The 27461-nt window shown below is 38.8% G+C and overlaps 1 protein-coding gene across 4 annotated transcripts in view; it reads right to left on the bottom strand.

Moving 5' to 3' along the window:
• The window catches only part of VPS13D (vacuolar protein sorting 13 homolog D), a 241591-nt gene that overhangs the window by 177506 nt on the left and 36624 nt on the right, over positions 1-27461 (bottom strand). For all 4 annotated transcript variants that reach the window (XM_055331554.1, XM_055331555.1, XM_055331556.1 and 1 more), the window contains exons 20-26: positions 27264-27415; positions 22945-23976; positions 19576-19666; positions 17917-18043; positions 15865-16045; positions 5174-5356; positions 1217-1439 (exon numbers count right to left, since the gene is read on the bottom strand). In XM_055331554.1, coding sequence (XP_055187529.1) covers positions 1217-1439; positions 5174-5356; positions 15865-16045; positions 17917-18043; positions 19576-19666; positions 22945-23976; positions 27264-27415 — 1989 coding nt within the window. The remainder of the gene's footprint in view (positions 1-1216; positions 1440-5173; positions 5357-15864; positions 16046-17916; positions 18044-19575; positions 19667-22944; positions 23977-27263; positions 27416-27461) is intronic.

The following is a 27461-nucleotide window of genomic DNA, read 5'->3' as shown; positions in this document are numbered from 1 at the left end:
AGTGCCTCTCTCATCTCCTCCACAGAGCGGCAGAGCCATGTCTAACAGCATGCTCATACACAGGATAGCCAAATTACAACACCAGCATTCAGCCCACAGTAAATATATCAGTTCTTCAGACTTAAAATTCATCTGTGCAAATATTCTTAAAACACCTCCTCTCTGCCAGCTATTTTTCTAAAGTCCAGGGCACTATTCTAGGATACAGTAGTGAACAAAACATACAAATATCTTTTCCCCTATGAAGCTTATATTCTAATATAAAATTGTAAATACAATGGAACATTACTCAGCCATAGAAAAGAATGAAATCTTGCCACCTACAATGACATGGATGCAGCTAGAGGTTACTACGCTAAATGAAATGTCAAGCAGAGAAAAGCAAATACCGTATGATTTTACTCATATGTGGAATTTAAGAAACAAAACAAAAGCAAAGGAAAAAAGAGAGAGAGAGAGAGAGAGAGATAAGCCAAAAACCAGATTTTTAACTACAGAGAACAAACTGATGGTTATCAGGAGGGAGGTGGTAGGGGGATAGGTGAAATGGTGATGAGGATTAAGGAGAACACTTGTCCTGATGAGCACAGGGTGATTATGAAGTGCTGAATCACTGTATTGTACACATGAAACTAATATAACACTGTTAACACACTGGAATTAAAATAAAATTAAAAATTAAACTTAATTAAATTTTTAAAAACTCAAAAGGCCAAAATCAGGTTCTTATCTGGAATGACTAATACTTACAGAACACCAATAACTGGATGCTTCCTGTCTTTGCAAAATTGTTATAGTATCTCTATTGTGACCTAAATCACACGAATATTTCTTAAAAGTTCTTTGATTTTTTTTTTTAGAGTTATACAGAACAATTATTAAGTAGAAAAAGGATAGTGTCTAGACAGAAACTTGCAAGGATATGTCTAAGGATGCAGGAATCATTCTACTTATATTAACTCTATCTTGGGGCAACGGCCTTCACCTAAAGGAAAAAGTCCTAAGAGACCATCTAAATCCCTTTATTCACACTGTGTCTTGCTCATTTAACTGGACTTTAGAAGTCACCCACTGCTTAAATCAACATGCTAAGATTCTTAAGCTTTCTAAAAGCAATATCAAAATCAGACTATCACTAAAGACTCACTACCGCTCTGATGCATCCCCCCGAGGCACCCACCAGTCTCATGAACTCCCCACCTTTCTCCTCTTTTACCTGGACTACTGGAAACCTGGCTAGCAGAGGGCGTGGCTTGCTGCCCTTGCTGCTTGGTCGAGGTACTTGGCACAAACTCACTCCTCAGGCTGCCTGGACTCATTCCAACAGGAGGCATCATGAACAGCCCCTCAGAACGCGTTCCCTTCGGGTCCTCTGTGCTTGTCATTTTCCTCATACTGTGTTTGGGGGTACCCGTTGGGGAAGCTGAAGGCACAGATTCCTGGGAAGAAATAAAATAAAACTAGAAGGCAGAATGGAGAGGACTGCATCTTTACTTTCCTGCAAGTCCTAACCCAGTCCTTAGACTCTTCAAAGACTCTATGGCACTTGGTACTTCCCAAGCCTCCCAAATTCCATAAACAAAAGGGTAACGGAATCATGACATTTCCTGTCACATGTAATTAATTGCAGAGATGTGACTTTTAATTCAACACCTGTTGAAAACTACAGCGATCTTGCAGGAATATATTATCTGTTGGCTTAAGATGCTGTTGGTGGTTTAGTCTAGGTCAAACACAGCAAAAGCAGACCTCTGGGCCATAGGATATATGCTGTTGCTTTGCTGGAAGGGAGGGGCTTATTATTCTAAGAAAATGTATCTGTAACAATATGGTTCCAACGGAATCAAGTCATGGTACTGTGTCTACACTTCCTAGAAGTCACTCCTTCTGGGTTTACATTTCTCATCTCTTTAAGTAACTGCAAATGAAAACAAACGGAAAGCACAGGAGGCTGACTATTCCTATTATGTTTCTGTTCAAGGGCATAAAAATTAAGGGCAAATACAGAATAACATAAATTCTGCAGTTCTAGGGATCCCTGGGTGGCTCAGCGGTTTAGTGCCTGCCTTTGGGCCCAGGGCATGATCCTGAAGTCCTGGGATCAAGACCTACATCGGGCTCCCTGCATGGAGCCTGCTTCCCCTCCGCCTGTGTCTCTGCCTTTCTCTCTGTGTCTCTCATGAATAAATAAATAAAATCTTAAAAAAAAAAATTCTGCATTCTGTTGAAACCACTACACACTTTTCTTACATATTTAGTACCTTCAGTTCATTGCTAACGGGGCAAATCTTTGTCACCAGAATGATTAATTGACTTTTAAACTTCACCCATAAATAAATAAATAAACAAACAAACAAACTTCATCCACGCCTCCATGTTATTTATTGGCAGGGCTTCTGCACCACTGACCCGCTTTCACAGGCATGTTGGGGGATAAGAGGAAGAATGGGTTTCCTGCTAGTACTGTCCTAAATGTTGATTTGTCTCAGCATTTGAAAAAGAAATGGTAATACTGTTCTTCCCAGTACCTTGAGTACAGTGATTTACAAGTAATGGGGGGGGGGAACGGTTCTTACTTTCCGCATTTTTTTTTTTTGGAAGGCAAATTGCTAGGTAACTGCTCTTATTTAGATATTTCGACATTAAAAACCTTCCCCTTTGCTTAGTTTATTTAAATTCTAGAGAGTAGTTGTTGGTCTTTCACTTGATTCATCTCTACATCCTCTCTGTAGTTCGTTTAAATAAATCAATGGCTTGAGGAGATTAACTCAAAGCTTTTGAAAGGCTGACTTAGAAATTATGGTTTAAACGTAAGCTGTGGTTGAGAAGAATGAAAGGAAAGCATATGTAAAAAATCCAAGCCTGCACTCATTAAGACATGGATTTGTGTAAAACAATCCCAAACACACTGGAATAGTGGAACTCAAAGGCAAATAACCCCTCTGCAAGCTTTGATTTCAGGAGTATTTCCTGTTCTTTAACCACTGGAATACATATTAGACAAACCTCACACATGCAAATACATCAAAGGGAAAATGTAAATGCAAAGTGATTTTTGGTGAAGAAAGTGATTCTTCATCTTGGCCTAGATCAACTAAGCCTGACTGTGCCCCTGCAGAGAGGTAAGCTCCACAGACATGTTTATCTGATTACAAAGACTTTACCAAGCTACACACTCCAAGCAGCCCTTATGGAATTCTCCAGAACAATCACTGGCATGTAACAAAATAAAGTTTTCCTGGTATTTAAGGGAATCAGATCATCAAGAAATTACTGCCTAGAGCCAAAAAAAGAAAAAATTCCTTTATTGGTCCTTAAGAAAGCCTTCTCTACAAGGGAAGGAAGTGACTCATCGAAGGGACAAAAAAGTGATAAGCAGGCTTTCCCAAATAATGTGGTACTTAAAGAGTTAGTTTTTAAAGTTTTCTTTTTAAAGCAGATGAATGTGAATTGTCTGCTGAATCCCATAAGGTTTTTGAGAATAGCCAGAAGGCAAAAAGTCTATTATACCTTGAAGAAAAAGCGATCCTTGTATGCACTGCCACTTAAAATCAAATCCTCAAAAACAAATACAGGAAAAGTCTTTCATTAAAATGCTACAGACTATGTGCTGTTATTTGGCTTATTTAACAAAACAGAAACTCATATGCAAAAATTTCTTCAAATATTCTGGCAATTCTTTAGAGGCCAACTTCCGAGTTAGCTCATGAGCCCATGTATAGATATAACCAATACAGAGCATCAGCCCTTCACCTTTTTAGGAAGGGCAGAGAAACAACGGTGCTATTCCAACCTGATCACCCATCCTGGTTCTAGCAGATCTCTTCCTAAAACATTTAGTCCTCAAAACAAAGATCTACCACAAAGATATCCTACTAAAGAACTTACTGTGGGCTCAAAAGACAGCTCCAAAGGAGGGATTCACTCTCCCGTGGGCAGTGATGGCAGCAGAGCTGGAGTTCTTCCCTCTAATTATTTTAATGAACTCAGCCACACCCTTTAGAAAATTCAAAAGAGCTACAGCTACACAGGCCAGGGTCAGTAAGGCACATCACAGAGACAGCCTTCCCCAGTTTATTCTCCCCACACAGACCTAAACCTAATAGCGGGAGGTGAAAGTGTATCACAGTTAAGAGCATATGGAAGGCAGACACACCAAGTCTGAGGCCCACGCTGTACTTGTGACTAGCTGAATTATCCAAAAGGAATGATTCACCCTATCTAAGTCTCAATACCTTTAGCTCAAAAAATGGGATTAATAAAACTAGATACCCCCTCAGGGTTGCTAAGGAGGAAAAACTAGACAAATATGTAAAGAGCTTATCACTGGTTTATGTATGAGAAGCATCCAATGAATATTGGTTATTTATCACTATTATTGCCAGTCCTAAGATCTCATAATGAAATCTTGTGTACCTCCTCTTTCAAAGGTTCTCTCACTATTGATTAGCTATCAGACTAAAGATGGGCATAACCAGCTAGGAATTTCAGTAAGTGCTTTTCTGACAAGCTAACATGAATTTGTTCTTAATAAGCAAATATACTACAAAGCTGCCATGGAAACCAGCAAGGTTCCGTTAAAATGCACACCTAGAACAAGACCCCCTCCCAAGTTCCAGCAGCAGTAGTCTCCTGGACTGTGGAAATGGGTGGGAGGGGCTCATTAGACCAACTCTGGTACCAAGTCTGGGTTTTACTACATGAATGTAAAATGAAAGCAACAATCTTCAGCCCAGTTACCTCTAAATACTGTCCGAAGAAATAATTAAGTGCTAAAGTAGCTTTAAATTGTAAAGCCAAATACTGTATAAGGTGTTATTAGGAAGATATTCTTGAACAGGTTCAGATAAACCATGGGCCAAATCCCATCCTCTGAAAAGGGGCAGGTCATGTAAAAAGTTGATCACTTATAAGGTCAGCCTGTGAGAAAAGCATCATACAGACAGAAGGTTGGTCCCATTGGTTTGCTTGCATACAATTGGTGAAGGTTATAATTTTCACTATCTCTATTAAAAGGTTAATTTAAATGTCAAAATGTCAAAAAAAATTGTTCAAGTCACATATAACACAAAAGTAACAGCAGTTACAAGTCATCTTATGACAACATACGAAATCTTCAAATGACGCTCAAATACTAGTTGGACTGAAAAGGTAATGGATACGGATTGCTCACCTTATCTTGTAAGGAAAAGGTCCCAGGAAAACCAGCAAAGAGAAACTTGTTCTTAACTTTCAACTTCCCCAAGTTTGCTACAATCAGATTATTTGATCTGGAACTTTCGGGGATAAGGAGAACAGGAGCACCCGCCTCAATGTCCAAGAGAACCCGTGAACAGCGCTGGGCTTGATCTCTCACCTAAAACAGGAAGAAGAATGGATTCACAGACTCAATCAATGCTCTAATTTTATAATCAAAAAGCCTCCAGTTCCCCAAAGTTCCATGAATTCATAATTCCAAAACAACTAAACTCAGAGTATAGTCCATGAGCAATATGGAGTCACATTAGAAATCGGTAACAAGATAATGGAAAACCCCAATTATTTGGAAAGTAGACTCTACACTTCTTAATAACCCAAGGTTCAAAAAAGAAATCACAAGAGAAATAGAAAAATATTTTGGGGGATCCCTGGGTAGCTCAGCGGTTTAGTGCCTGCCTTTGGCCCAGGGCGTGATCCTAGGGTCCCAGGATCAAGTCCCGCATCGGGCTCCCAGCATGGAGCTTCTCCCTCCTCCTGAGTCTCTGCCTCTCTCTCTGTCTATAACAAATAAATAAATCTTTAAAAAAAAAAAAAAAGAAATAATAAAAAAAGAAAAAAAAAAGAAAAATATTTTGGCCTGATAAAGAAAATGTAACATATTCAAATTTGTGGGACACACTTAAAACAATACTTAATGAAGAATTTATATTAAATAAATGTTTTATAATATACATGAATAAAGATTAAATCAGTGATCAAAAAGCTTCTATTGTAAGAAGGTAGAAAAAGGAAAAGCAAAATGAACCTAAGTAAAAGGGAAAAAAATATAAAGCAGACATCAGTTATTTAGAAAACAGATAATTTTTAAAAATCAAACATTAATATAATACCCAAGAACTACAGAATATACATTCTTTCCAGGTGTACATGGCATACTCATTGAGAATATGCCTCAGTCATAATACAAGCCTCAATAAGTTAATTACTTGAAAAGACTGATAAAACAGACAAACCTCCAGCTATATGAATCAAGAAAATATGAAGAAGAGCAGCCCTGGTGGCCCAGCGGTTTAGCGCCGCCTTCAGCCCAGGGTGTGATCTTGGAGACCCAGGATCGAGTCCCATGTCCGGCTCCCTGCACAGAGCCTGCTTCTCCCTCTGCCTGTGTCTCTGCCTCTCCCTCTCTCTCTCTCTCTCTCTCTCTCTCTCTCTCTCTCTGTCTGTCATGAATAAAGAAAATCTTTAAAAAAAAAAAAAAAGAAAGAAAGAAAATACGAAGAAAACAAAAATTGTCACTATCAGGAAGGATTACAGGACATTGCTACAAAAGAACTTACAAAATTTTGTTTTAAAAATTTTATTTATTCATTTAAGAGGGAGAGGAAGAGAGCACGAGTGAGTGGGAGCAGGCAGAGGGAAAGGGAGGAAGAGACTCCCGGGTTAGCAGGGAGCCTGATATGGGGGCTCAATCCCCAAGGCAGATGCTTAACCGACTGAGCCACTCAGGCACCCCCAGAATTTACAAATATTGAAAAGATAAGGGAACCTATGAACAACTTCATGCCAATCAATTGACTATTGATTTATTTATTTTCAAACTGACAATTTAGATGAAGTGGACAGAGTCCTTAAACAACAAATGCACAAACAACCTACAGCTAGCATCATATTTACAGAATGTTTTCTCCCTAAGATAAGGAAAGCAAGGGCATCCCCTCTCACCACTTCTATTCAACATTATGCTGAAGTCCTAGTCTGTGCAAAAAGACTTATAGGTTGGAGAGGAAAACATGTAACTCCCTTATTCAACATAACATAATCATCTATGTAGAAAACCCTAATGAATCAAAAGGAATTAGGCTAAGTATAGCAAGATTGAAGGATAAGAGGTCAACATGTCAATATATGAAAGTTATATTTCTTATACTTTGAATAAAAAATTGGACATTGAAATTTTTAAAAATTGGTAGCATTTAGGGATCCCTGGGTGGCACAGAGGTTTAGCGCCTGCCTTTGGCCCAGGGCGCGATCCTGGAGACCCGGGATCGAATCCCACGTCGGGCTCCCGGCATGGAGCCTGCTCCTCCCTCTGCCTGTGTCTCTGCCTCTCTCTCTCTCTGTGACTATCGTAAATAAATAAAAATTAAAAAAAAAAAAAAAACTTTGTTTATAACATTTCTAAAAAAAAAAAAAAATTGGTAGCATTTATAACAGCATCAAAATTTCAAATACCTAGGGGATCAATTTAACAAAAGATGTGTAAGACCAGTATAACCAAAACTACAACACAGTACTGAGAGGAACTGAAGACCTAATTAAATGGAGAGATATGCCATAGCTAAGGACCAAAGACTCAGTATTATTATTAAGATGTTGATTCTCCAGACACATAGATTCAATGTAATCAAAATAAAAATCCCAGCAGGGGGATCCCTGGGTGGCGCAGCGGTTTGGCGCCTGCCTTTGGCCCAGGGCGCGATCCTGGAGACCCGGGATCGAATCCCACGTTGGGCTCCCGGTGCATGGAGCCTGCTTCTCCCTCTGCCTGTGTCTCTGCCTCTCTCTCTCTCGTTCTATGTGACTATCATAGATAAATAAAAATTTAAAAAAATTTAACAAATAAATAAATAAAAATAAATAAATAAAAAAATAAAAATAAAAATAAAAATCCCAGCAGATTTTATTGTAGAAAGACAAGCTGATTCTAAAATTTGTATGGAAAAACAAAGGTCCTGAAATAGCCAAAACTTTGAAAAAGAACAAAGTTGGAGGACTTACACTAGGATTTCAAGACACACTATGAAGCGGCAATGGTTGAGACAAGATGGTACTGGCACATAATTAAATATAAATCAGTAGAACAGAATAGAAAGTGAAAAAAAGACACACATGCCTATATGGTCGATTGCTTCTCAATAGAAGTGCCAAGATAATACAATGGGAAATGGAACAGGCTAGCTATATATATGAAAAAAAAAAAAAACTCAGCCCTCACTTCACAAAATATACAAAAATTAACTCAAGGGGTAGCTGGATGGCTCAGTCAGAAACATGCAATTCTTGATCTCAGGGTTGTGAGTTCAAGCCCCAGGTTGGGTGCAGAGATTACTTTAAAAATCTTTAAAAATAATTAGCTCAGGGATGCCTGGGTAGCTCAGCGGTTGAGCGTCTGCCCTTCAGCTCAGGGAGTGATCCCAGGGTCCTGGGATCGAGTCCCACATCAAGCTCCCTGTAAGGAGCCTGCTTCTCCCTCTGCCTGTGTCTCTGCCTCTCTCTGTGTGTCTCTCATGAATAAATAAATAAATAAATAATCTTTTAAAAAATTAAAAATAATTAACTCAAAAAGACTTCTAATAGAGAACAGAAGAGAACATTTTCACCACCTTGTGGTAGACAAAAATTTCTTTGACAACAGACAAACATTGTGAGAGAAAAAAATTGGGCTTCATCAAAATGAAAAACTTCTGCTTTTCAAAGAATAGTGTTAGGAAAGTGGGGAGAAAGCCAAAGACTGGGAGAAAATATTCACAACACATATATCAAAGGGCTTGTATCCACAATACACAAAGAAATAATATCAATTCTACAGAAATTTTCTGAGAATAGAAAAGGGCACACTTCTAGTTCATTCCACACGGATAGCACTGCCCGGTTACCAAAACCAGAAAAGGCATTATTTTCTATTCCCGAACACTACAAACTAATATCCCTCAGGAACACATATACAAAAATCTGTAACAAATCAAGAAAACTGTGTAAATATCCACAGATAGTATATAGGTAAGTAAACATGGCTGTATTCCAGTAAAACTTTATGAGTGTGTGTGTGTGTGTGTGTGTATATATATATATACATACACACATATGTATATTCTCATGGGCCATAGTTTGCCAACCCTAGAATAACTGAATTCTTTTCCCCTACGATTGGAAACAGGTGAGGATGTCTGCTGTCACTCCTTCTATTTAACATTGTACTGGAAGTGTAGTGAAGGAAGAAAAAGAGACAAAAGGCATACAGATTGAAAAGGAAAAAGTAAAGTTCACAGACAACATTATCATTTATGTAAAAAAATCCTAAAGAACCTCCAAAAAGTAGCTGGAAGTGGTAAGTATATCTAGCAAAGTTGCAGGGTGCAAAGTCAGTGTATAAAAATCAACTGCATTCCCCCCCCCCCAAAAAAAAAAAATCAACTGCATTTCTATATACAGTCTACAGAAAACTGGAAATTGAAACTTAAAATATCACTTATAACAGTATCAAAAATATAAAAGATCTAGGGATCAATTTAATAAAAGATACATAAAACCAGTAAACTCAAAGCTACAAACACTGCTGAGGGAAATTAAAGACCTAAGTAAATGGAGAAATATGCCATACTCAAAAGACAAACAGAGGGGATCCCTGGATGGCTCAGCAGTTTGGTGCCTGCCTTCTGTGATCCTGGAGTCCCGGGATCGAGTCCCGCATCGGGCTCCCTGCATGGGGCCTACTTCCCTCTGTCTGGGTCTCTGCATCTCTCTCTCTCTCTCTCTGTGTGTGTGTGTCTCTCGTGGGTAAATAAATTAAATCTTTAAAAAAAAAAAAAAAAGACAAACAGATAGTATGAAGATGTCATTTCTCTAAAAGCTGACCTACAGATTCAACACAATCCCAATCTAAATTTCAGCAGACTTTACTGTAGACACTGACAAGCTGATTCTAAAATCCATGAAAGAGCAAAGAACCTAGAAAAGCAAAAACAATTATTTTTTAAACTTTTTTCTTAATGATTTTTTTTTTTTTTAAAGGAGGCTCCATGCCCAAATGTTGGGCTCGAACTCAAAATGTGGAGATCAAGAGTCATATGTCATACCAAGTGAGCCAGCCAGGGACCTCTTACCCAAAAGAATTCTGAAGACAGTTCCTTATAATGTTAATCACACAGTTATCATGTAACGCAGCAATTCCTCTCTTAGGTATTTATTTAAGAGAAATGAAAACGTACATCCACACAAAGATTTCAATGCAAATGTTCACAGTAGTGTTATTCATAATAGCCAAAAACTTGAAACTACCTAAATGGATATAAAGTGGGTGAATGGATAACAAACTGCATTACATTCAATGAACGAATACTACTTGGCAATAAAAAGAAATCACACACAAAAAAAATAAAAATAAAAATAAATCACATTGCTACTGCAGTGTGCATCCACAGATGGATCTCAAGAGCATTATGCTAAGTGAAAAAAGCCAGACAGAGCTACGCTGTATGATTTCACTTATAGAAAATGAATGAATGAAAGAAAGAAAGAAAGAAAGAAAGAAAGAAAGAAAGAAAGAAAGAGAAAGAAGAAAGGAAGGAAGGAAGGAAGGAAGGAAGGAAGGAAGGAAGGAAGGAAGGAAGAAAGAAAGAAAGAAAGAAAGAAAGAAAGAAAGAAAGAAAGAAAGAAAGAAAGAAAGAAAGAAAGAAAGAAAGAAAGACAAAACTATTCTGATGGAAAGCAAACCAATGGCTGCCAGGACACAAGGATTAGGAGACTGCCTGGGGAAACAAGGAAACTTTGTAGATACAGAAATGTTCTAAAAATCTGGATGTGACTATGCTTACAAGACTATACAATTGCTAAAACTCACTGAACTGTACTCTTAAAATTGCTTAATTTTACTATAAATTATACCATGATAAAGAGGACCAAAAGTACAATACACTAATATAATGAAATGTTTCTCATCTATTGATCAGTGAAAAATACAGATTACAAAACAGAGCCAATCTTAATTTTCTACTTCTTCATAGTTTTATTAACTTTTTTGGAATAACCTCTAAAACACATTTATTACTTTCTAAGCAGAAAAAAATATAGCCTTTATTACATTAAAAAAGCTCTTCTTTCTTCTGGTGTTAAGTACATAAGTCAGGAGAATTTGCAACACAGTAACTAGCTACCTTTTTCACTTTCTAACTGTACTTGAGTTGTTGGTATTGTCTATCAGCCCATGACTGCTGTTTGCTTTGTTGAGTAAATTTTAGAATTACAAATTAACTCATATTCACTGTAGCAAACTTAGAAGGGAAAGACAAACAAATAGAAGAAATCTGATATCTTCACAACCTCACCTCCAGAGATAAAAGACTGTGACCATTTCGTCAGGTTAGTGTAAGAATTCAGAATGGGAACTCTGAAGCCTGGCTCCCTGATGGGAATCCCCACTCTGGCCACTCAGTAGCCTGGTGAGCCTGGGTAACTTGTTAGATCTCTGAGTCTTACTTTCCTTATCTCTAAAACGGGAGGAATCATAGGCCCTACCTTCAAGAGCTGTCGTAAGGACGAAATGGCACCATACCCGTGGAGCACGTAGAAGAAATCATCTAGTAGCATACGACTCTATTTTATGAAGTTCAGTGCATGAAGGGGCAGACTCAAAACTAATACACTAATACCACATAGCTCTTACTTCTCTAACAGCCTTAATAGTTACATGTTACATGTTCCCCCATTAAGGGAAAAGCACAACTGTGAGTTAGCTAGAGTCCCAGACAAGCAGAGTAAAGAATTACTGTTTCCTCCCTGATAAAATGGCAATAACACACCTGCCCACCACTCCCTCACTGACTACAATCATAACTAATTATATTTTTTCCTGGGTTAGATCATCTCACTAAAACATGAGCTCCATTAGGGCAATGACCCTGTCTTTCTTGTTTTCCATTATGTTCCTAGCACCTGGCAGACTGTATGACACATTATTTGTCAATGAACATCCACTAAATAATTCACAGAAATGAACAAACAAGGTTGTCCTAAGGATCAAATGAGATCGTATATGTGAAAGCACTCTGAAAACTCCAAAGCATCGTTAATATGTTGTTAAGCGAACGTACAGCATATTTATTTTTTGTATCTCCATTTTCCTCCAATAATTGAGAGAGAATTGAGCAAGAAAAATAACTTGCTGCTGGTGACACAGCTTATACTGGCAACACCCAGACTCCAGATTCTTGTACTAAGATTTCAAAACTGCAATACATCTTAGCTCCACCAAAAATCTGTACTCCCAGTTGCTCAGTGAATAAAAGTTTAAGAAATAAAAGAAAAACAGGTAAAGCAGAAGACACAGGAAAACCATATCACACTTCTGGGGTAAAAAATATTTGGCCCAATCGAGGAACATGAAATATTTTATAATTTCAAATATCAAGATTAAAAAGAAATGTCAAGTCCTACTGGATCATTATTTACAGACACCAGAAAATACAGGAATAAAAATCCAGCTACAAGTCACAGGTAGAGGATACTACCTGTCACCTGTACAATAGTAGGAGAAAGCAATTTTAAGTTTCAAAATAGCCTCAATTTTATCAGCAAAATAGGTCTTTAGCACTCTCCATAAATCTAAGTAATGCAAAATCTTAAACCTAAGTATTTTAAACAACTAGGATTAAAGATCCTTGAGAAAATCAGCTTTTCTTTAGAGCTCACACACTTAGCACTGTTCAAAACAGAAAATCATTCCTTTACCATCTACTTGTCTTACTTAACTCGATATAACAAAAACTTCAAAGACTATCCTGTTTAATTTCTGCTTGACCCAGGAAGTTAAGCCCAGTTACACACTAACGCACATTGTCTCATTTCCTACTGCTAGGGATTCCTCACAGTAAAACTGCTGCTTAAACTGCATAGGTGAAAATAATCATTTTAAGGGTACTTAATCCTAATAGACAACATTTATTAGAAGTATTGAACGGAGAGTCACAAAAATGTTCGTCACTTTGACCAAACAATATCATTTACAAGATTCAATACTATAAAAATAATTCAAAAAATGGAAGAAAAAAAAAAAAAAACCTAGGCATACAATGCTATTCATAGAAGTATTACTCACAAGAATGAAAAACTGGAAGCAATTTAAATGTTAAAAAACAAGGAAATGGTTAAGTAAACTGACTTGATGGATTATACAGTTATAAAATAGGATTGCTATGAAAAATGCAAAGCAAAATGGAAACAGGTTATGAAAAAAGGTTAACATGCTGACTTTCAAAAGTGAATGCATAAAATTAACACACTTTACGGTACATTACTGTATGTACTGTATGCTATTCCTCAATTTATGTTTCTTTTAAAAAGCATAGATAGGTGGAATTAAAATTTTTTAATTATTTTTAAAATAAGTAAAAATAACACAAAAAAGCATAGGTAGAACATAAATGTAATAATGCCATTACACCATTGTTGGCCCAAAATAAAGATATAACTAAAGAATATTAATTCATAAAAGGATATGAATTAAAAGGAATTCTTCTACATTGCCAGTGGGAGTGCATAATGGTTTCAGAGAACAATCTGGCGCAGTCTTTTAAAGATAAACGTGCATATACCCCACGGCCCAGAAATCCTGCTCAGAGACACTCTTAACACATGTGCACCAGGAGACATAGTACACAACAGCAAAACACTCTAAACAACCAAATGTTCAACAGGAAAATGGATAAATCTATTTTATCTATTTTATTGTTACACGCAATAAACTACAACAGTGAAATTAAATGAAAGGCAATCACGTGTAGCAACCTGAACGTATCTAAATGAAAATGGGGGGGGGAAGCAAGTAAAAGAACATTAAACACAGCTTAATACCATTTTTATAAAGATCAGAACAAATGAAGCAAAAAATATTATATGGGAACTTTTTTTTTAAGGGACCACAAGACCCAAAAATCTGGAGAGCAGTTACCAAAGGAGTTGACAGGAATGAGATGCGATGGGGTACGAACACATGCAGCAGCCTTAGCGATGTTTTAATTTTTATTTTGGTTGTAGGTGCACATATGTTCATTTTATTATCATACTTTGAAAATGACATGCTGTAGGTACTCTTTTATACGTGTCAAATAAGTTTATTTTAAAGTTTCTGGAGAGAAAATAAAAGGTCATATACTCTATGATTACAACCATGGAAACATGCATTGAGAGAAATTTAAAAAACAATGAAAACAAATTAAAACATACCTGGGATACTAGGACACAGTAAGATCCTCTTTTCCCACATTCCTTATAATTTGACTCTGCTTTTATAAGTAAGTACATATTTATACATATATATGTATATTTTTTCTCAACTAAGTAGGCTCCACGCCCAGTGTGGAGCCCAATGAGGGCTTGAACCTACAACCCTGAGATCAAGACCTGAGCTGAGATCAAAAGTCGGAGGCCTAACCAACTGAGCCACCCAGGTGCCCCTGTGCTTTTATATTTTTAAAAAAATATATTCTCTCAAAGATACACAGGAAACTAGTAACATGATTACCTCCAAAGAGAGAAACTGGCTGGTTAAGGAAAAGTAATTGAGAAGGAAACTTTTCATCAAATGTCCTTTTACTTTGATTCTGTACTAAATCAATACGGAACATATTCAAAAAATTTAAAGACTTTAAATGTTGTCACTAAAGACTGTTATCGATTTAATTATAATCTTTTACCTAATGAAGCTTAAAAATAAGTTTTACAAAGGACTACGCCGTAAACATTTTCTATGGTTCCCAAACTCTGTGAAGACACCAGAAGACACCGCCACACACTCACATGTGTGCTGTCAGGACATTTTAAATTTGGGGGGCAAACATATCATCTGTCGGACAATGCATATACTAGACTGAGATAGTTCACGTTCAATGTTAGATCACGCTACATTCCTTTCATGTTACATCTTCGTGAAGCCAGGTCTCCAGCAGTTGCTGAAAAAGCCAGTGCCATGAGAAAATGAATGTGGGACAGGAAATGAGGGCTGCCGTGTCCAGCCTGGTCCCAAGTCTGAGAAGCTGTACAGTGCCAAGGGGCACTTACATCCCTATTAGCAAGTAATTTATTTACAAATGAAATAAAAATACAAGTCTTTCACTTCTGTGTCATTTTTTTAAAGAGCTACTGAGTCGTTAGGACACATGTACTGCCCATGTTGTTTAGACTGAACTATATTTTAAATGGACAGACCTTGAGGTGTGTCTTTTGGCTAAGGATGTGCCATGGAAATATTTCCAAAACACTGAGAGACCCACGAATGAAGAAGTTAGGAACTGTGAATCTATTGGAAAAAACTCTCTTTATATAATCGGTATGTTCTTTGGAAACATTTTCTTTTTTTTTTTTTAAACTTTTTTTTTTTATATATTTTTTTTAATTTTTATTTATTTACGATAGGCACACAGTGAGAGAGAGAGGCAGAGACACAGGCAGAGGGAGAAGCAGGCTCCACGCACCGGGAGCCCGACGTGGGATTCAATCCCGGGTCTCCAGGATCGCGCCCTGGGCCAAAGGCAGGCGCCAAACCGCTGCGCCACCCAGGGATCCCTGGAAACATTTTCGAAGAGAAGTATCTCCACTAAAATACCAAAAGGGACCAAAAATATTAGCCACCAACTTCATCTATCTTCTTTAGAGGAAGCTAAAGCTAAACCTTAAAGGCCATTAAAACACGACACAATGAAGAAGGGATGTAAGCTCTCCAATTACAGTAGGACTCCTGCAGGTAGTCGGCTACATGGACCACACTAGCAAGCAGGTAAGTACCTAAAGACCTTTCCCTTTTGCAGTGAAGTTTTCCAGACTTTTCTCTAGAGGCTTAAAAGTTCTATGGATAAAATCAGAAAAGCAACCCAGGGTAATGAGCCTTCCTACCGTCTGCCCCTCGATAGCAGCTCGCTGGCGCCCTAAAACATCTTGCAGCTGAGTGAAATGCTGAATGAAGGCCACCACCTCTGCCTGAAAGCGCTGTGTGTGGACATACTGCACGGACGCCATCTGGAGGCTCACTCGGACATCGTGTTCTCTCCGGAGCAGAGGGTCAGGCCGGCCGTATCTGGGAATAAGCGCAGAAGTGTGATTTGGGAGCCAGATACCAGTCAGCATTGGAAGAAAACAGGCTCATTTAGGGGTTTCCCTAGAAAACCGCTTTAGCTTTTGAAATGCAAATCCACATTCAGGTTGGACAAAGTGAACTCCAATACTTAACTCCTTCTCTAAGCTGTGGCAACCATGTTAAATAAAGCCTGGTGTGATGGCTATGGCTATGAACAGACAGGCAGTCCTGGTGCTAGATCCCCCCCCCTTTTTTTTAAGATTTTATTTATTTGAGAGAGAGCGAGAGAGAGCATGAATGAAGGGGATATGGACAGAGAGGGAGAAGCAGCAGACTCCCGGCTGAGCAGGGAGCCTGGGGCTCAATCTCAGGACCCTGAGATCATGAACTAAAGCCGAAGACAGATGCTTAATCAACTGAGCCACCCAGGCACCCCTAGACTCCCTCTCGATTCCAGAACTCACACAGAAGCCACCTGTGGCTCATGCCTCTTTCCCTGCCTTTAGGGAAAAGTGAAGAATCACTCAAAGACTGTAACAACATGGGATTCCAAAGAGGACAAAAATAAGTCCATGAACCAATGGGTAGAGAACATTAGGCAACAGAATCAATGTTTCTAGGGAAAACTGTCTCCTGGAGGTAGAAAGAAGTCTTCTTTTTACTTCAGGGCAATGTAGGCCAAAGAAGTTTAGCATCTACATTCCAAGTCAAAATTAGAAAACTTTTATGATGGGTTTTCATTTTAAAGGACATGGTATCATAATAGTAAATTATATGGGACACAGTCACAGGGGAAAGAAACTCAGAGTTGCTTAAGCACCTATTGTGTGCCAGGTAGATAGTTAGGACTTTTATATTAATTATCTCATTTATCAGGGCACCTGAGTGGCTCAGTTAAGTAGCTATTGTTGGCTCAGGTCATAATCCCAGGTTCCTAGGATGAAGCCCCACTCGGGCTCCCTGCTGGATGGGCAGCCTGCTTCTCCCATGCTTGTGCTCTCCTGCTTTCTCTTATCTCATTTGGGCAGCCCTGATGGTCCAGCGGTTTGGCACCTCCTTCAGCACAGGGTGTGATCCTGGAGACCCAGAATCGAGTCCCACGTCCAGCTCCCTGCATGGAGCCTGCTTCTCCCCCTGCCTGTGTCTCTGACTCTCTCTGTGTGTCTGTCATGAATAAATAAATAAAAAATCTTTTTTAAAAAATTATCTCATTTATTATAAAATTACACCACTGTGGTAGATAGTAATATAAACACATCAATCTACATTCTCAGATTATGATATACTCCTCCTAAAAATGAAAGAAAAAGTTCTCGGATATCTTTGGGGACAGTTTTTCTCAGCTCTAGTTAAACGTGAGAATCACTTTAGCAAATCTTTAAAAAAAAAAAAGACTGAGCACTTCCCTAGAGCAGAAAATCCGGGGGGCAGAGCTGGATATCTATATTTTCTTAACAGCTGCCTAAGATGTTGAAAACCCACTTTTAGCCTTCTGAAGAAACCATTCTTTAAAAACTACAAAGGCCTAAAAATGCCTTCTAAATTCTAAAACTGAAAAGATTCGATATAGATTGTCTTTATATAGAAAAAATACATAATATGACATCCATATCATCAACAACTTTTTCAGGCTGAAGTCATTCCAGAACATTGAGAAATGGAAACTGATCTAAATTCATACCCTCAATATTTATTATTTATTATATTTTATTTATTTATTCATGAGAATAAAGGCAGACGCTCAACCACTGAGCCACCCAGGTACCCCAAAGGTAAAAATTTTTTTTAAACTTTTATTGTTTAGCCAACAAGAATTTGAAACAGCAAACAAATATGACAAAATGTCAAATGAGAAAAATTGGTATTTTTACTTAAAAGTCTGGAAGATGAGTGCTTCTTCCCCACTTGTAATGAACCGCTCTCTGTAGAATTCTCCATGGGCTGTAAGGTCACTCAAGGACAGGCTCCCAATGCTTCCCTGTAAGGCCAGGTCTCCATCTAGAGTTGTTAAAATTAGAACACATCCTTATGTATCATTTTTCGTACTACACCTTAAATATGTCTGGCACAAGAACTGATACGCACGTCTCAGACTTTTCACTATTTATCCAAATTAAATGTCAAAAGCAAATTTTCATTTTCCAACACATCCATCAAAAACATTTTCCACATTATTTCAAATGGTCTCAATGCAGAAGTCCAAAGAGAGTTGAAACAAACGGTGTATCATACTTTAACGTTTATAAGGGTTAAGAAATTAAACTGAATGCATACACAAAGGATAAAACATTTCTAAATACAGACAAAATGAGATCCTTTCTGAGATTAAGACCACTAATTAGAATTAGTGAAATAGCAAAAGATCTATTAATTGTACTATGAATAAAAGAATCAGGGAGGAAGTGTCAGAGATATGTCAGGTATTCAGGCAACATTAAGTGGGTGTTAGTGTGATTTAATAAAAAGTGCAATTAATGAGACAGACACTGTAGACAGATCTAAAACTACTCTGGTATTTATTACAAGAATGAAACCCCTTGAAGGTGGAAAAGAACAAAGAAGGATGTTAAGACATGCGCACCTAGGATGTGAACTGATGAATCATTCTTTACATGGTGTGGATATTAAAAAGTGATACTGTGAACTGCTGCTTCCATAAAACAAGTTCTATCATCGTAATTAGCTCTACAAAGCAATGACTTAGGTGTTTATATTTGCCATGCTAGTTCAGCTCTCAATGAACTTAAGATGTCATATATATGACCCTTATATCTCTAACAAACTTATCCCAATTTTAAAGGCCTATCTCTTCTGAGCTTTTATAAATTAATTTAATCTACACCAGGCATGAAATCTCAATTCCGGGTCATTCCCTCCTCAAAAGACATTCTTGTTTATACCACAAAGTCAACACTTGAGCTGTGATCTTCCATTATTTCACTATCTGTTCCTTAAGGAAGGAACGGTGTTTTATTCACACTTAATAAACCTCTACTACTTAGAACTTGATGTGTCTGATCACTTGTGTTTAACAATTTCAACCTGCAGAGTCCTATTAGAATGCCAGCTGTGCCACGTCCTCCTACCTAAAATCACACCACCTACTGGCGGCTCTATTTATGGCAATAGATTAAATATATACCCTGGTTTCCCAGGTGTAATTATTAATTATGTCCCCTTTCACTCTCAAAATGTCACAATTTGGACAAAAAATTATATATAGTCACCCTAGACAGAGTGTGTTAAAAACACAAGACAGATGCCAGCGCCCCATCCCAACCAAACGAACCACATTTTGGGGATGGGGCAGGGAGTGGGCAAACACTTCTATTTTTAACAAGCTGTCCACATGATTCTTATCCATAAGCCAGTATCTGGGAACCACTATCAGCAATCATAGCTAGACCAAGAACTTTTTGGTCTAAGCCACTGATCCCCCACCTTACTGTGCACGTGAGGACAATTAGATTTGTTGAGCAGGAGGCTCAAGTTCTTACCAGATTTTGCAAGTTTGATTTCTCTCCACTTACCAATCATTTCCAGGTGTGCCACTAATTTGGACACACTCGCTTTAGCAAGCTCACTGGTGGTCTTATTCAGCACAAGAGAGAGCGAATGAACCTAAGATCGTGGGAAATAAAGCAAGACAGATCTTATTAGGAGAGAAAAGATACATGTCAGGCAAACAGAAACAAATTGAGGAAGATACAGAAAGGCTCAGCAAATTTGAAGTAAATACTTTTGTGGATGCCAATTTCATTTTTGCTTTCTTTTTCAGTCACATATAATCCGAAGAGAAAGCTGATGAGAAAGAGGCTCAGCTGAACAGCCTAAAACCCTGGGCCTCTGGTGTTGTCTCTGTGCTCACCTCATCTACACTTCGTTAGTGAAACATGTTATATTATAAAACAATTTTTCTCATTTTTGCATCTGTATTTAATATTGCATTATTCTGTAATTACTCATAGAGATTCTTTACGTCTTACCTTAAGAAATCCATCCAAGCAAAATGATAAATATGACTTAGAATTCTGTTTACTGACTAGACAAATATTTAATAGAAGTATCTGGTGACCAACTGGGACTTCACCTAGGAACTACCATCAAAGATTTTCTTTTCAAGGGATACACAGAAATAGGAACACCAAAATCCTGTCTTAGGAACCACAATCCTTGTAACAAATCCTGTATTGTAACACTGCCATTTCAAATATCAAAGGACTTCTGTATATAGGATGTGTTGAGACAGATACCTTAGCGTCATCAGTGGGGATAAGAGAGCAGTTGGAGAGAAGGAAGGTGAAAGTCGAAAAGATGGGACCTCAATTCACATTCACTACTTCCAAGTACCAGACTCACCCCTGTATTTTCAGTGCCTGCCACTAAGCAGGTGCTCAGTAAAAGTTTGATGAATCCACAATGAGGAGGAAAAAAGACGGGGGAAGAAAGAAAGAAAATAAGGGGGAAGGAAGAAAGAAAATAAGAAGAAGAAAAGAAGAGGGAAGAACATTTGTAGAGGAAGGCAGAGAAAAAAGGAGGGGATTATTGTGGGTGCAGTAGCCTTGGAGACCGCAGACAGCTTCCTAACAGACACACAAGTCTCAAGGAAACGAGATTATCATGAAAGAGGAAAACAGAAAGCTTCTAGTCACTTATGTAATCACCCAAATAACAAATAGTGAGGCTAAAAACACTTTGATTAGAGGAATCCACCTGTCACAACCACACCCTGTTCTTAACGTGAATCCTAGCATCACTAAAAGTGGGACAATCAGATGTTGCATTCCCCCAGGCGTGACTCAACAAGAAGCACCCAACACGACCTACCGACCTACGAGGTGTTAACACAAAGGTGAACCTGAATCTGAGGAAGCCTCTAGAGCTAACTTCCATTTCTAAAATTAGAAGATCAAAGAAGTCAAATGGCACCAAAAGGAAACCAAAAGAAAAATCCAGAATGTGGGACACTCTGCAGGATACTAACCCTGTGTCCACAAGGTTTCCACAAGCCAATGGCATGGGGGGAATGAAGACTGGTTTTCTTTAATTAACAGAGATTGAGGAGATATGACAGCTAACATAACATGTGAACCTTACTTGAACTCCCAACCAAAGGAGTCACATGGTATTTTATTTAATTCTCCCCCTTTTGTGGACGAAGAAACTACAGTTCAGAAAAGTAAAGTATTCCAATGAATTGCAGAGATCACAGAGAAGACATGAAGTTTCTTAATCATTCATTTCTCTATACATAATCCACTAGTAAAAGGGCTACTCTGAGATAATCAGAAAGATCTGATTATGGATTGAGGAGTGTTATAGAATACCAAGAAATTCTCATTAATTTAGTTAGATGTGGGTATGTAAGAACATGTTCACATTTTTTAGAAATGAATACTGAAGCATCAAGAGGTAAAATCATGTATCTGGAATTCTGCTTTCTTCAGCAAAAAGAAAAAAGGAATAAAGTAAATGTGATGAATCTTAAAGGAACAGAGTAAATGGAAGTTCATTAAACTATTCTATTTGTGTTATGTTTGAAATTTTTCACAATAAAAATGTTTTCAAAAATTCTTATTCTAAAATAGCCCATTGCCAAAGGGCATTATCTGGTGGTGTTCTTGTGTGAAGCCAGCTACATGTATCTGTGCAAAGGCCTCTGGAGCTCTTCCACACCCAACACCAAAGGGTTCCTGAGGCCGTTCATGACTGATACCCCAGGATGAAAGTCACGGCTACAAACACATGAGGTCCAAAACAATGACTGAAGCCTCTCCAGTTGCCATTCATCTGGCTAAACAAGGTTCCAGAGGTCTCAGAGTGCCGCAGAGGCACTCATCCACAGAGATGGGAGAGGTGACACTGATGCATGCCCAACTCTGCCCTGAAAGCTCTTCCATTTCTAGAAGAATGCAGCCTCTTGCCAGCTAAGGAAAGAAGACAGCAACTGGATTAAACATGACTCTCCTCCCTGACTGTTCCCCAGCAGCAAGAGCAAGTCCACATTTGCTAAGACAAGTAGATAAAGAACTTCGCTCTCCAGGCACAGATGTCATCAGCCACTGCAGGGAGCCCCGGGCTCTGGAGGGTGCTAGTTCCGATGACATGCCCCCAAACAGTGAGCTGAGCTGCTGCTTACACATCTTACTGTGCTAAGCATACAGAACAGAATATAACCTTAATTCTATCGTTTTTAAGTGTTTTTAAACATTTACAATAAGAGTATCAAGGACAATTGTTAAGTCTGGTAATCCACATAATAGCAAAACTATAAAAGCTATCAATCGCTGAATGCTCACTTCCTGCCAAGCACTGCGCAAAAGGCTCCCCTCGTAGAATTATCTCACCTAATCTTTGCAACATTCCAATGATGGAGGCACCACTCAACACCTCCATTTCATCGATGAGAAAATTAAGAGAAAGAAGTTAAAAATTGTGCCCAAGGCCACACAGCCACAGGTTACAGTAAAAGTGCCAGGATTCAAACAGAGGCAGTCTGATCTGAGACTTCATTCTCAATGGCTGTCCTGTTGCCTCAGTGAAAGCCAACAATGTTCTAAGTGAGCAGGGAGAGAGGATCAAAGCCACATTCTAGAATAGCTACTACATCCCAGATACTCAGCTAGGTACTTTACATACGTTACCCCCATTTAGTTATCTTAATTAACTGGATGACAGAAGACCAGCAAACTGAGGCTTCAATAAAATAAGGCATTCCACCAAACTGCAGGACCGAAAGGAAAGGTGGACGGTTACCTAAACCATTTATTTTTCTTGCCTCCAGATGGGATTTATGCTAAAACCTTACCTAAAATATTAACAGACATCCAGAAGACTATACATAGCTCCCCTGTCAATAAGATCTATTTCTTAGGGTGAATGAACAAGGGAAATGATACCTTGAGATCCAGCTTAGTATTAACTGGATCCTGAAGTTCAGACTCTAAGAGAGCGTTTGATTCTGACTTCACATTTTGTAGAACGTCCTCAGGCAGCACCTTCATTGCATGGTTGTCGGCAGTGGAACCAATTCCAAAAAAATCTAGTATCACGACCCAGGTTTGTAGTGTGATCAGCACATCCAGGCAGTTAAAATCAACATCAATGTTCCGGTTAACTCGATTATAACTGGAAGTGAATTCTGGATGTTTCTTATCCACCAAGAATACATTGATATGTACCAAGGAATCATCAAATTTACTCTTTCCAGCAAGTATCTTGGGCTCATCTACTGTTGGTGAAGGAGGTGGGGTCAGGGGACAGTCCTTGTCTTGGACTTCCTTTTGCTTCTTCCGGGATACTGAGGTGGGTCTTTGATACAGCTGGAAGACATTAGGAGCCTCTTCCATGTGGGAAGGGAGAGACCGAGGCATGTCAGGATACTCCACATTGGATACTGAAGGACAAGACTGAGAAAGATATTCTTTTTGCGCTAAACTAGATGGCTTAGGGGCTCCCCGAGACACCATCAGGTTTTTATATTTAGAATCTGGATTTTTCTCCAGTAAGTCTTCCATCAGCAGAGAGCGCAGGGCAATCTGAATAGATAAAGTCTGAGGATGGTCTTTACTGAATTCCACCTCAAAATCCTGAAACTTTAAGCTCACAAGACCCTGGGCCCCCAAAGTCAGATCTCCACTTAGCTGGACATGAAGCTCTGATATACAAAAGTTGGCTTGAATCTGGGTAAAAGATCTGACTTCCTTCAGAGACAAGGACTTTTGAGAAGAGTTAGAAAGGCTGGAGTGGCTGAACAATCCATTCTCCTTCCTTTCAACAGAAGGTTCTCCACAGGTACTGAGGGAAGGCAGAGGAGAATTAGGGCAAGGTGAGGAGGTTGCACTGGCCGGAAACTTATTCAGATCTTCACTATACACAAGATTGTCCAGCGTTTGTAAAACCTGCTCATACACGTGCTTTGCTAACACCACCTGCAGTCAAAGAGAGAAATTCAGTTATCCCACTACCAATTATTAATTGCACTCAAATGCACCTGCCCACAAATTTCCAAAGTTGATGTTTATGGGTTTCCCCAAGATGTTATAAATTAGTTGACTGCAGGACTATCCCTTCTGTTCCTTTTCTGTCCTTAACCTGTCATGACCCATGTCTACTGATAAGGCCCTCCTCCTGCCTCCCCCAGCACCTCACAAAATAATCTTTACACAATGTTCAATAAGTACTGTTGACTGTAGGCCGGAATCTGTAAAATCGCTCTTTCTAAACCACAAAAACAACTGCAAAAATTGACAAGGACACTGCCAAAAGTCTAATGTGGTGATACCACAGGACAAAGAAACAAGACTCGCAGTTCTAAAACTCGCTGATCACAACCAATTAGCCTAACAACCTTTGTTTAGTTCAGCTAAACAAAGTGCTTTGTGGGCAGCCCCGGTGGCTCAGCGGTTTAGCGCTGCCTTCAGCCTGGGGTGGGATCCTGGAGACCCGGGATCGAGTCCCATGTCAGACTCCCTGTGTGGAACCTCCTTCTCCCTCTGCCTGTGTCTCTGCCTCTCTCTGTGTGTGTCTCTCAAGGAATAAATAAATAATATCTTAAAAAAAAAAAAGAAAGAAAGTGCTTCGTAATCATAACAACAAAAAGCCATGATCACTTATGTTTCCTCTCCCCTTATATTTTGTTTTTGATTATAACTTATTAAAAACATTTTCACACAAGTTTTTTATATATTTATAGGCAATTTTTTAACAAAGAAATTCCAAACAAATATAGAAATGGCAGAATTGGAAAGTGCCTGTTCTAAGCCCCTACTGAACTAACGTGTACCATCAGAGGCCACCCGTGGAATAAGTCCTTCTATGAAGGACTGGAGGGGAATGTTACAGTGGACGGATCCAGATCTCCAGACCTGCACAAAATCATCAATCTCAGCATCACTAACCCAGAGACAACCAAGCATTACGTGCCTCTTGACATAATGCAATAGGAGGACCCAACCCCACTGCTGAAGTGTTCTAGCCAAGAAAAAAAGGAACCTGAATCCAGTTAAACCTGTAGAGTTAAGGTACAGTATTAAGGTACAGTATTACAGAGAACAAACTGAGTGACGCCATAAACGAACAGTCAGAGCCAGACTGTGGGACAACCTACAGGACAACTCACCTACTTGTCACAATGCAGTTAATAGTGTGGGGAAGAAAACGAGGGGGAAGCTAAACCAAGACCCACACAACATATCAGACAAACACAATGTACAGGTCTCATTTGGATCCTGAATGAAACAAAGCAAAAGTGAAAAGACCTTTTTTTTCAAGTAATCAAAAATGTCTCTGAAATCTGAAAATGGATTAAAATTTGTTATGTTGGGATCCCTGGGTGGTGCAGAGGTTTGGCGCCTGCCTTTGGCCCAGGGCGCGATCCTGGAGACCCGGGATCGAATCCCACATCGGGCTTCCGGTGCATGGAGCCTGCTTCTCCCTCTGCCTGTGTCTCTGCCTCTCTCTCTCTCTCTGTGACTATCATAAATAAATAAAAATTAAAAAAAAAAATTTGTTATGTTAACCAGGGAATCCTCATTTGGACAAAATAATACCATTTTAGTTATGTAAGAAAATGCACATTGACTACAGAGATACATTCTAAACATATAGCAGTAAAAATGGTATGACTCTGGGATTTGCCTTAAAAATAGTTCACCAAAAGGGGTGCTTGGGTGGCTCAGTCAGCTGAGCGTCTGACTCTTGATTTCAGTTCAGGTCATGATCTCAGGGTCATAAGATTAAGCCCCAAATCAGACTCTGCACTGGGCGTGGAGCCTGCTTGAGATTTTCTTTCTCCGTCTTCCCCTCCCTACCCTATCCCCACCTAAAAAATAAAAAAGAGAGAAATGAGACAAATGTGGCAAAATATTGATAACTGCTGCATCTAAATGATGGGTACGTGAGGTTCATTAAACTATTCGACTGTTTGTATGCTTTAAATTTTTCATAATAAAGTATTTTTAAATTATTTAAAATATGAATTATTAAATAATAACTTAGACTGATTTACAATCATTTTTAGAAGATTTCCATCAAAAATCACAGTAAATGAATGGTAACCATAAGAACATTAAGTCAACATAATCCAACAGAATTCATGTTATAGGGCAGCCCAGGTGTCAATGGTTTAACACCACTTTCTGCCCAGGGCATGATCTTGGAGTCCCGGGATCGAGTCCCACATCAGACTCCCTGCATGGAGCCTGCTTCTCCCTCTGCTCTGTCTCTGTCTCTCTGTCTCTCTCTCTGTCTCTCATGAATAAAATCTTAAAAAAAAAAAAAAAAAAAAGAATTCATGTTAAAAAATAGATTTCAGATGAAAATGTCAGTCTAGTAGCCACTACTGGTTATGCAAAAGTTTGGCCAAGATAGGAAAGCTCTGGGGAAAATTCCCTCACCCAGGGACTCACATCCAGGAACTACTGATGTCAAAAGGTACACATGTTCTGTGAACAGCACTCCTGAGTTACTCTAGAGCAGCTGCCAGATACAGACTAGTGACCAAGTACTGCCCAAGGCTGGGGTCCACTGTCCTAAGATCCTGCCTGTCCCTGCTGTTTTATAACAATACGCTCTTTGCTCTCGTCCCTGTGAAAGCAGGAAAACTGATACTTCTGAAGGAAAAGGGATGACGGTTGTATACACATATACTCACCACACACACAGGCGTACTCACCATACACAAGCATATGTGCAGACACACACACACACACACACACACACACACACACACAGAAATCCCTATCCTGGCCCATTTCATTTCAAAGAGGGCACAACTAATTCTCCCTTGAGAGGATCTGTCAACAGCTCAAATAATCAGATTGTTTCATAGGCTGAGCCAAGTATGTCAAAAGAGTGACAAGAATTATATCCTCCTGGGAAAGACAGGCTCTGATTTTTTTTAAGCAGTAACTCTGTTTTTGAATGGCAATGAAATAAAAGATCTGCCTCCTCCTTCTACAGAACTCACTGTTCCTCCACATGAAGGTGGCCAACAAGACTGACTCCACAGCGATGAAAGCACACAATGAAAAGGCGCCACTTTCACGGAACAAGTTATCGACAGTAATAGGCAGTCACAACATCTCTTTGAATTTACATATTCTCCTTCTAACATTTTATATATACAACTATATAACAAGATATGGACACATCAATGTGGTATAAATATAAATATAGGAATTCAAGTGCCCAGACATGAAAATCAACAGGTGTTTACCTGAACTGGGTTGACAAATTTCCCCTCGATCTTCATGATGCTAGAAGTTCCCAGGTCATCTGGACTAAGGGAGAAAGTCAATTCAGATTCTCTCTCTATAGGGATCTTCTCCAGTTTAAACTGAATGGTGGTGTTGTTCAGGATATGAAAAGCTGGCATGACACAGAGAAAAACGACAGATTGGAAATACTAATACTT

The sequence above is a fragment of the Nyctereutes procyonoides genome, unplaced genomic scaffold (genome assembly GCF_905146905.1).
Source record: "Nyctereutes procyonoides isolate TBG_1078 unplaced genomic scaffold, NYPRO_anot_genome, whole genome shotgun sequence".
Taxonomy (NCBI): domain Eukaryota; kingdom Metazoa; phylum Chordata; class Mammalia; order Carnivora; family Canidae; genus Nyctereutes; species Nyctereutes procyonoides.
The sequence above is the reverse complement of the archived record's forward strand: the minus strand, read 5'-3'. Positions and strand labels throughout refer to the sequence as shown.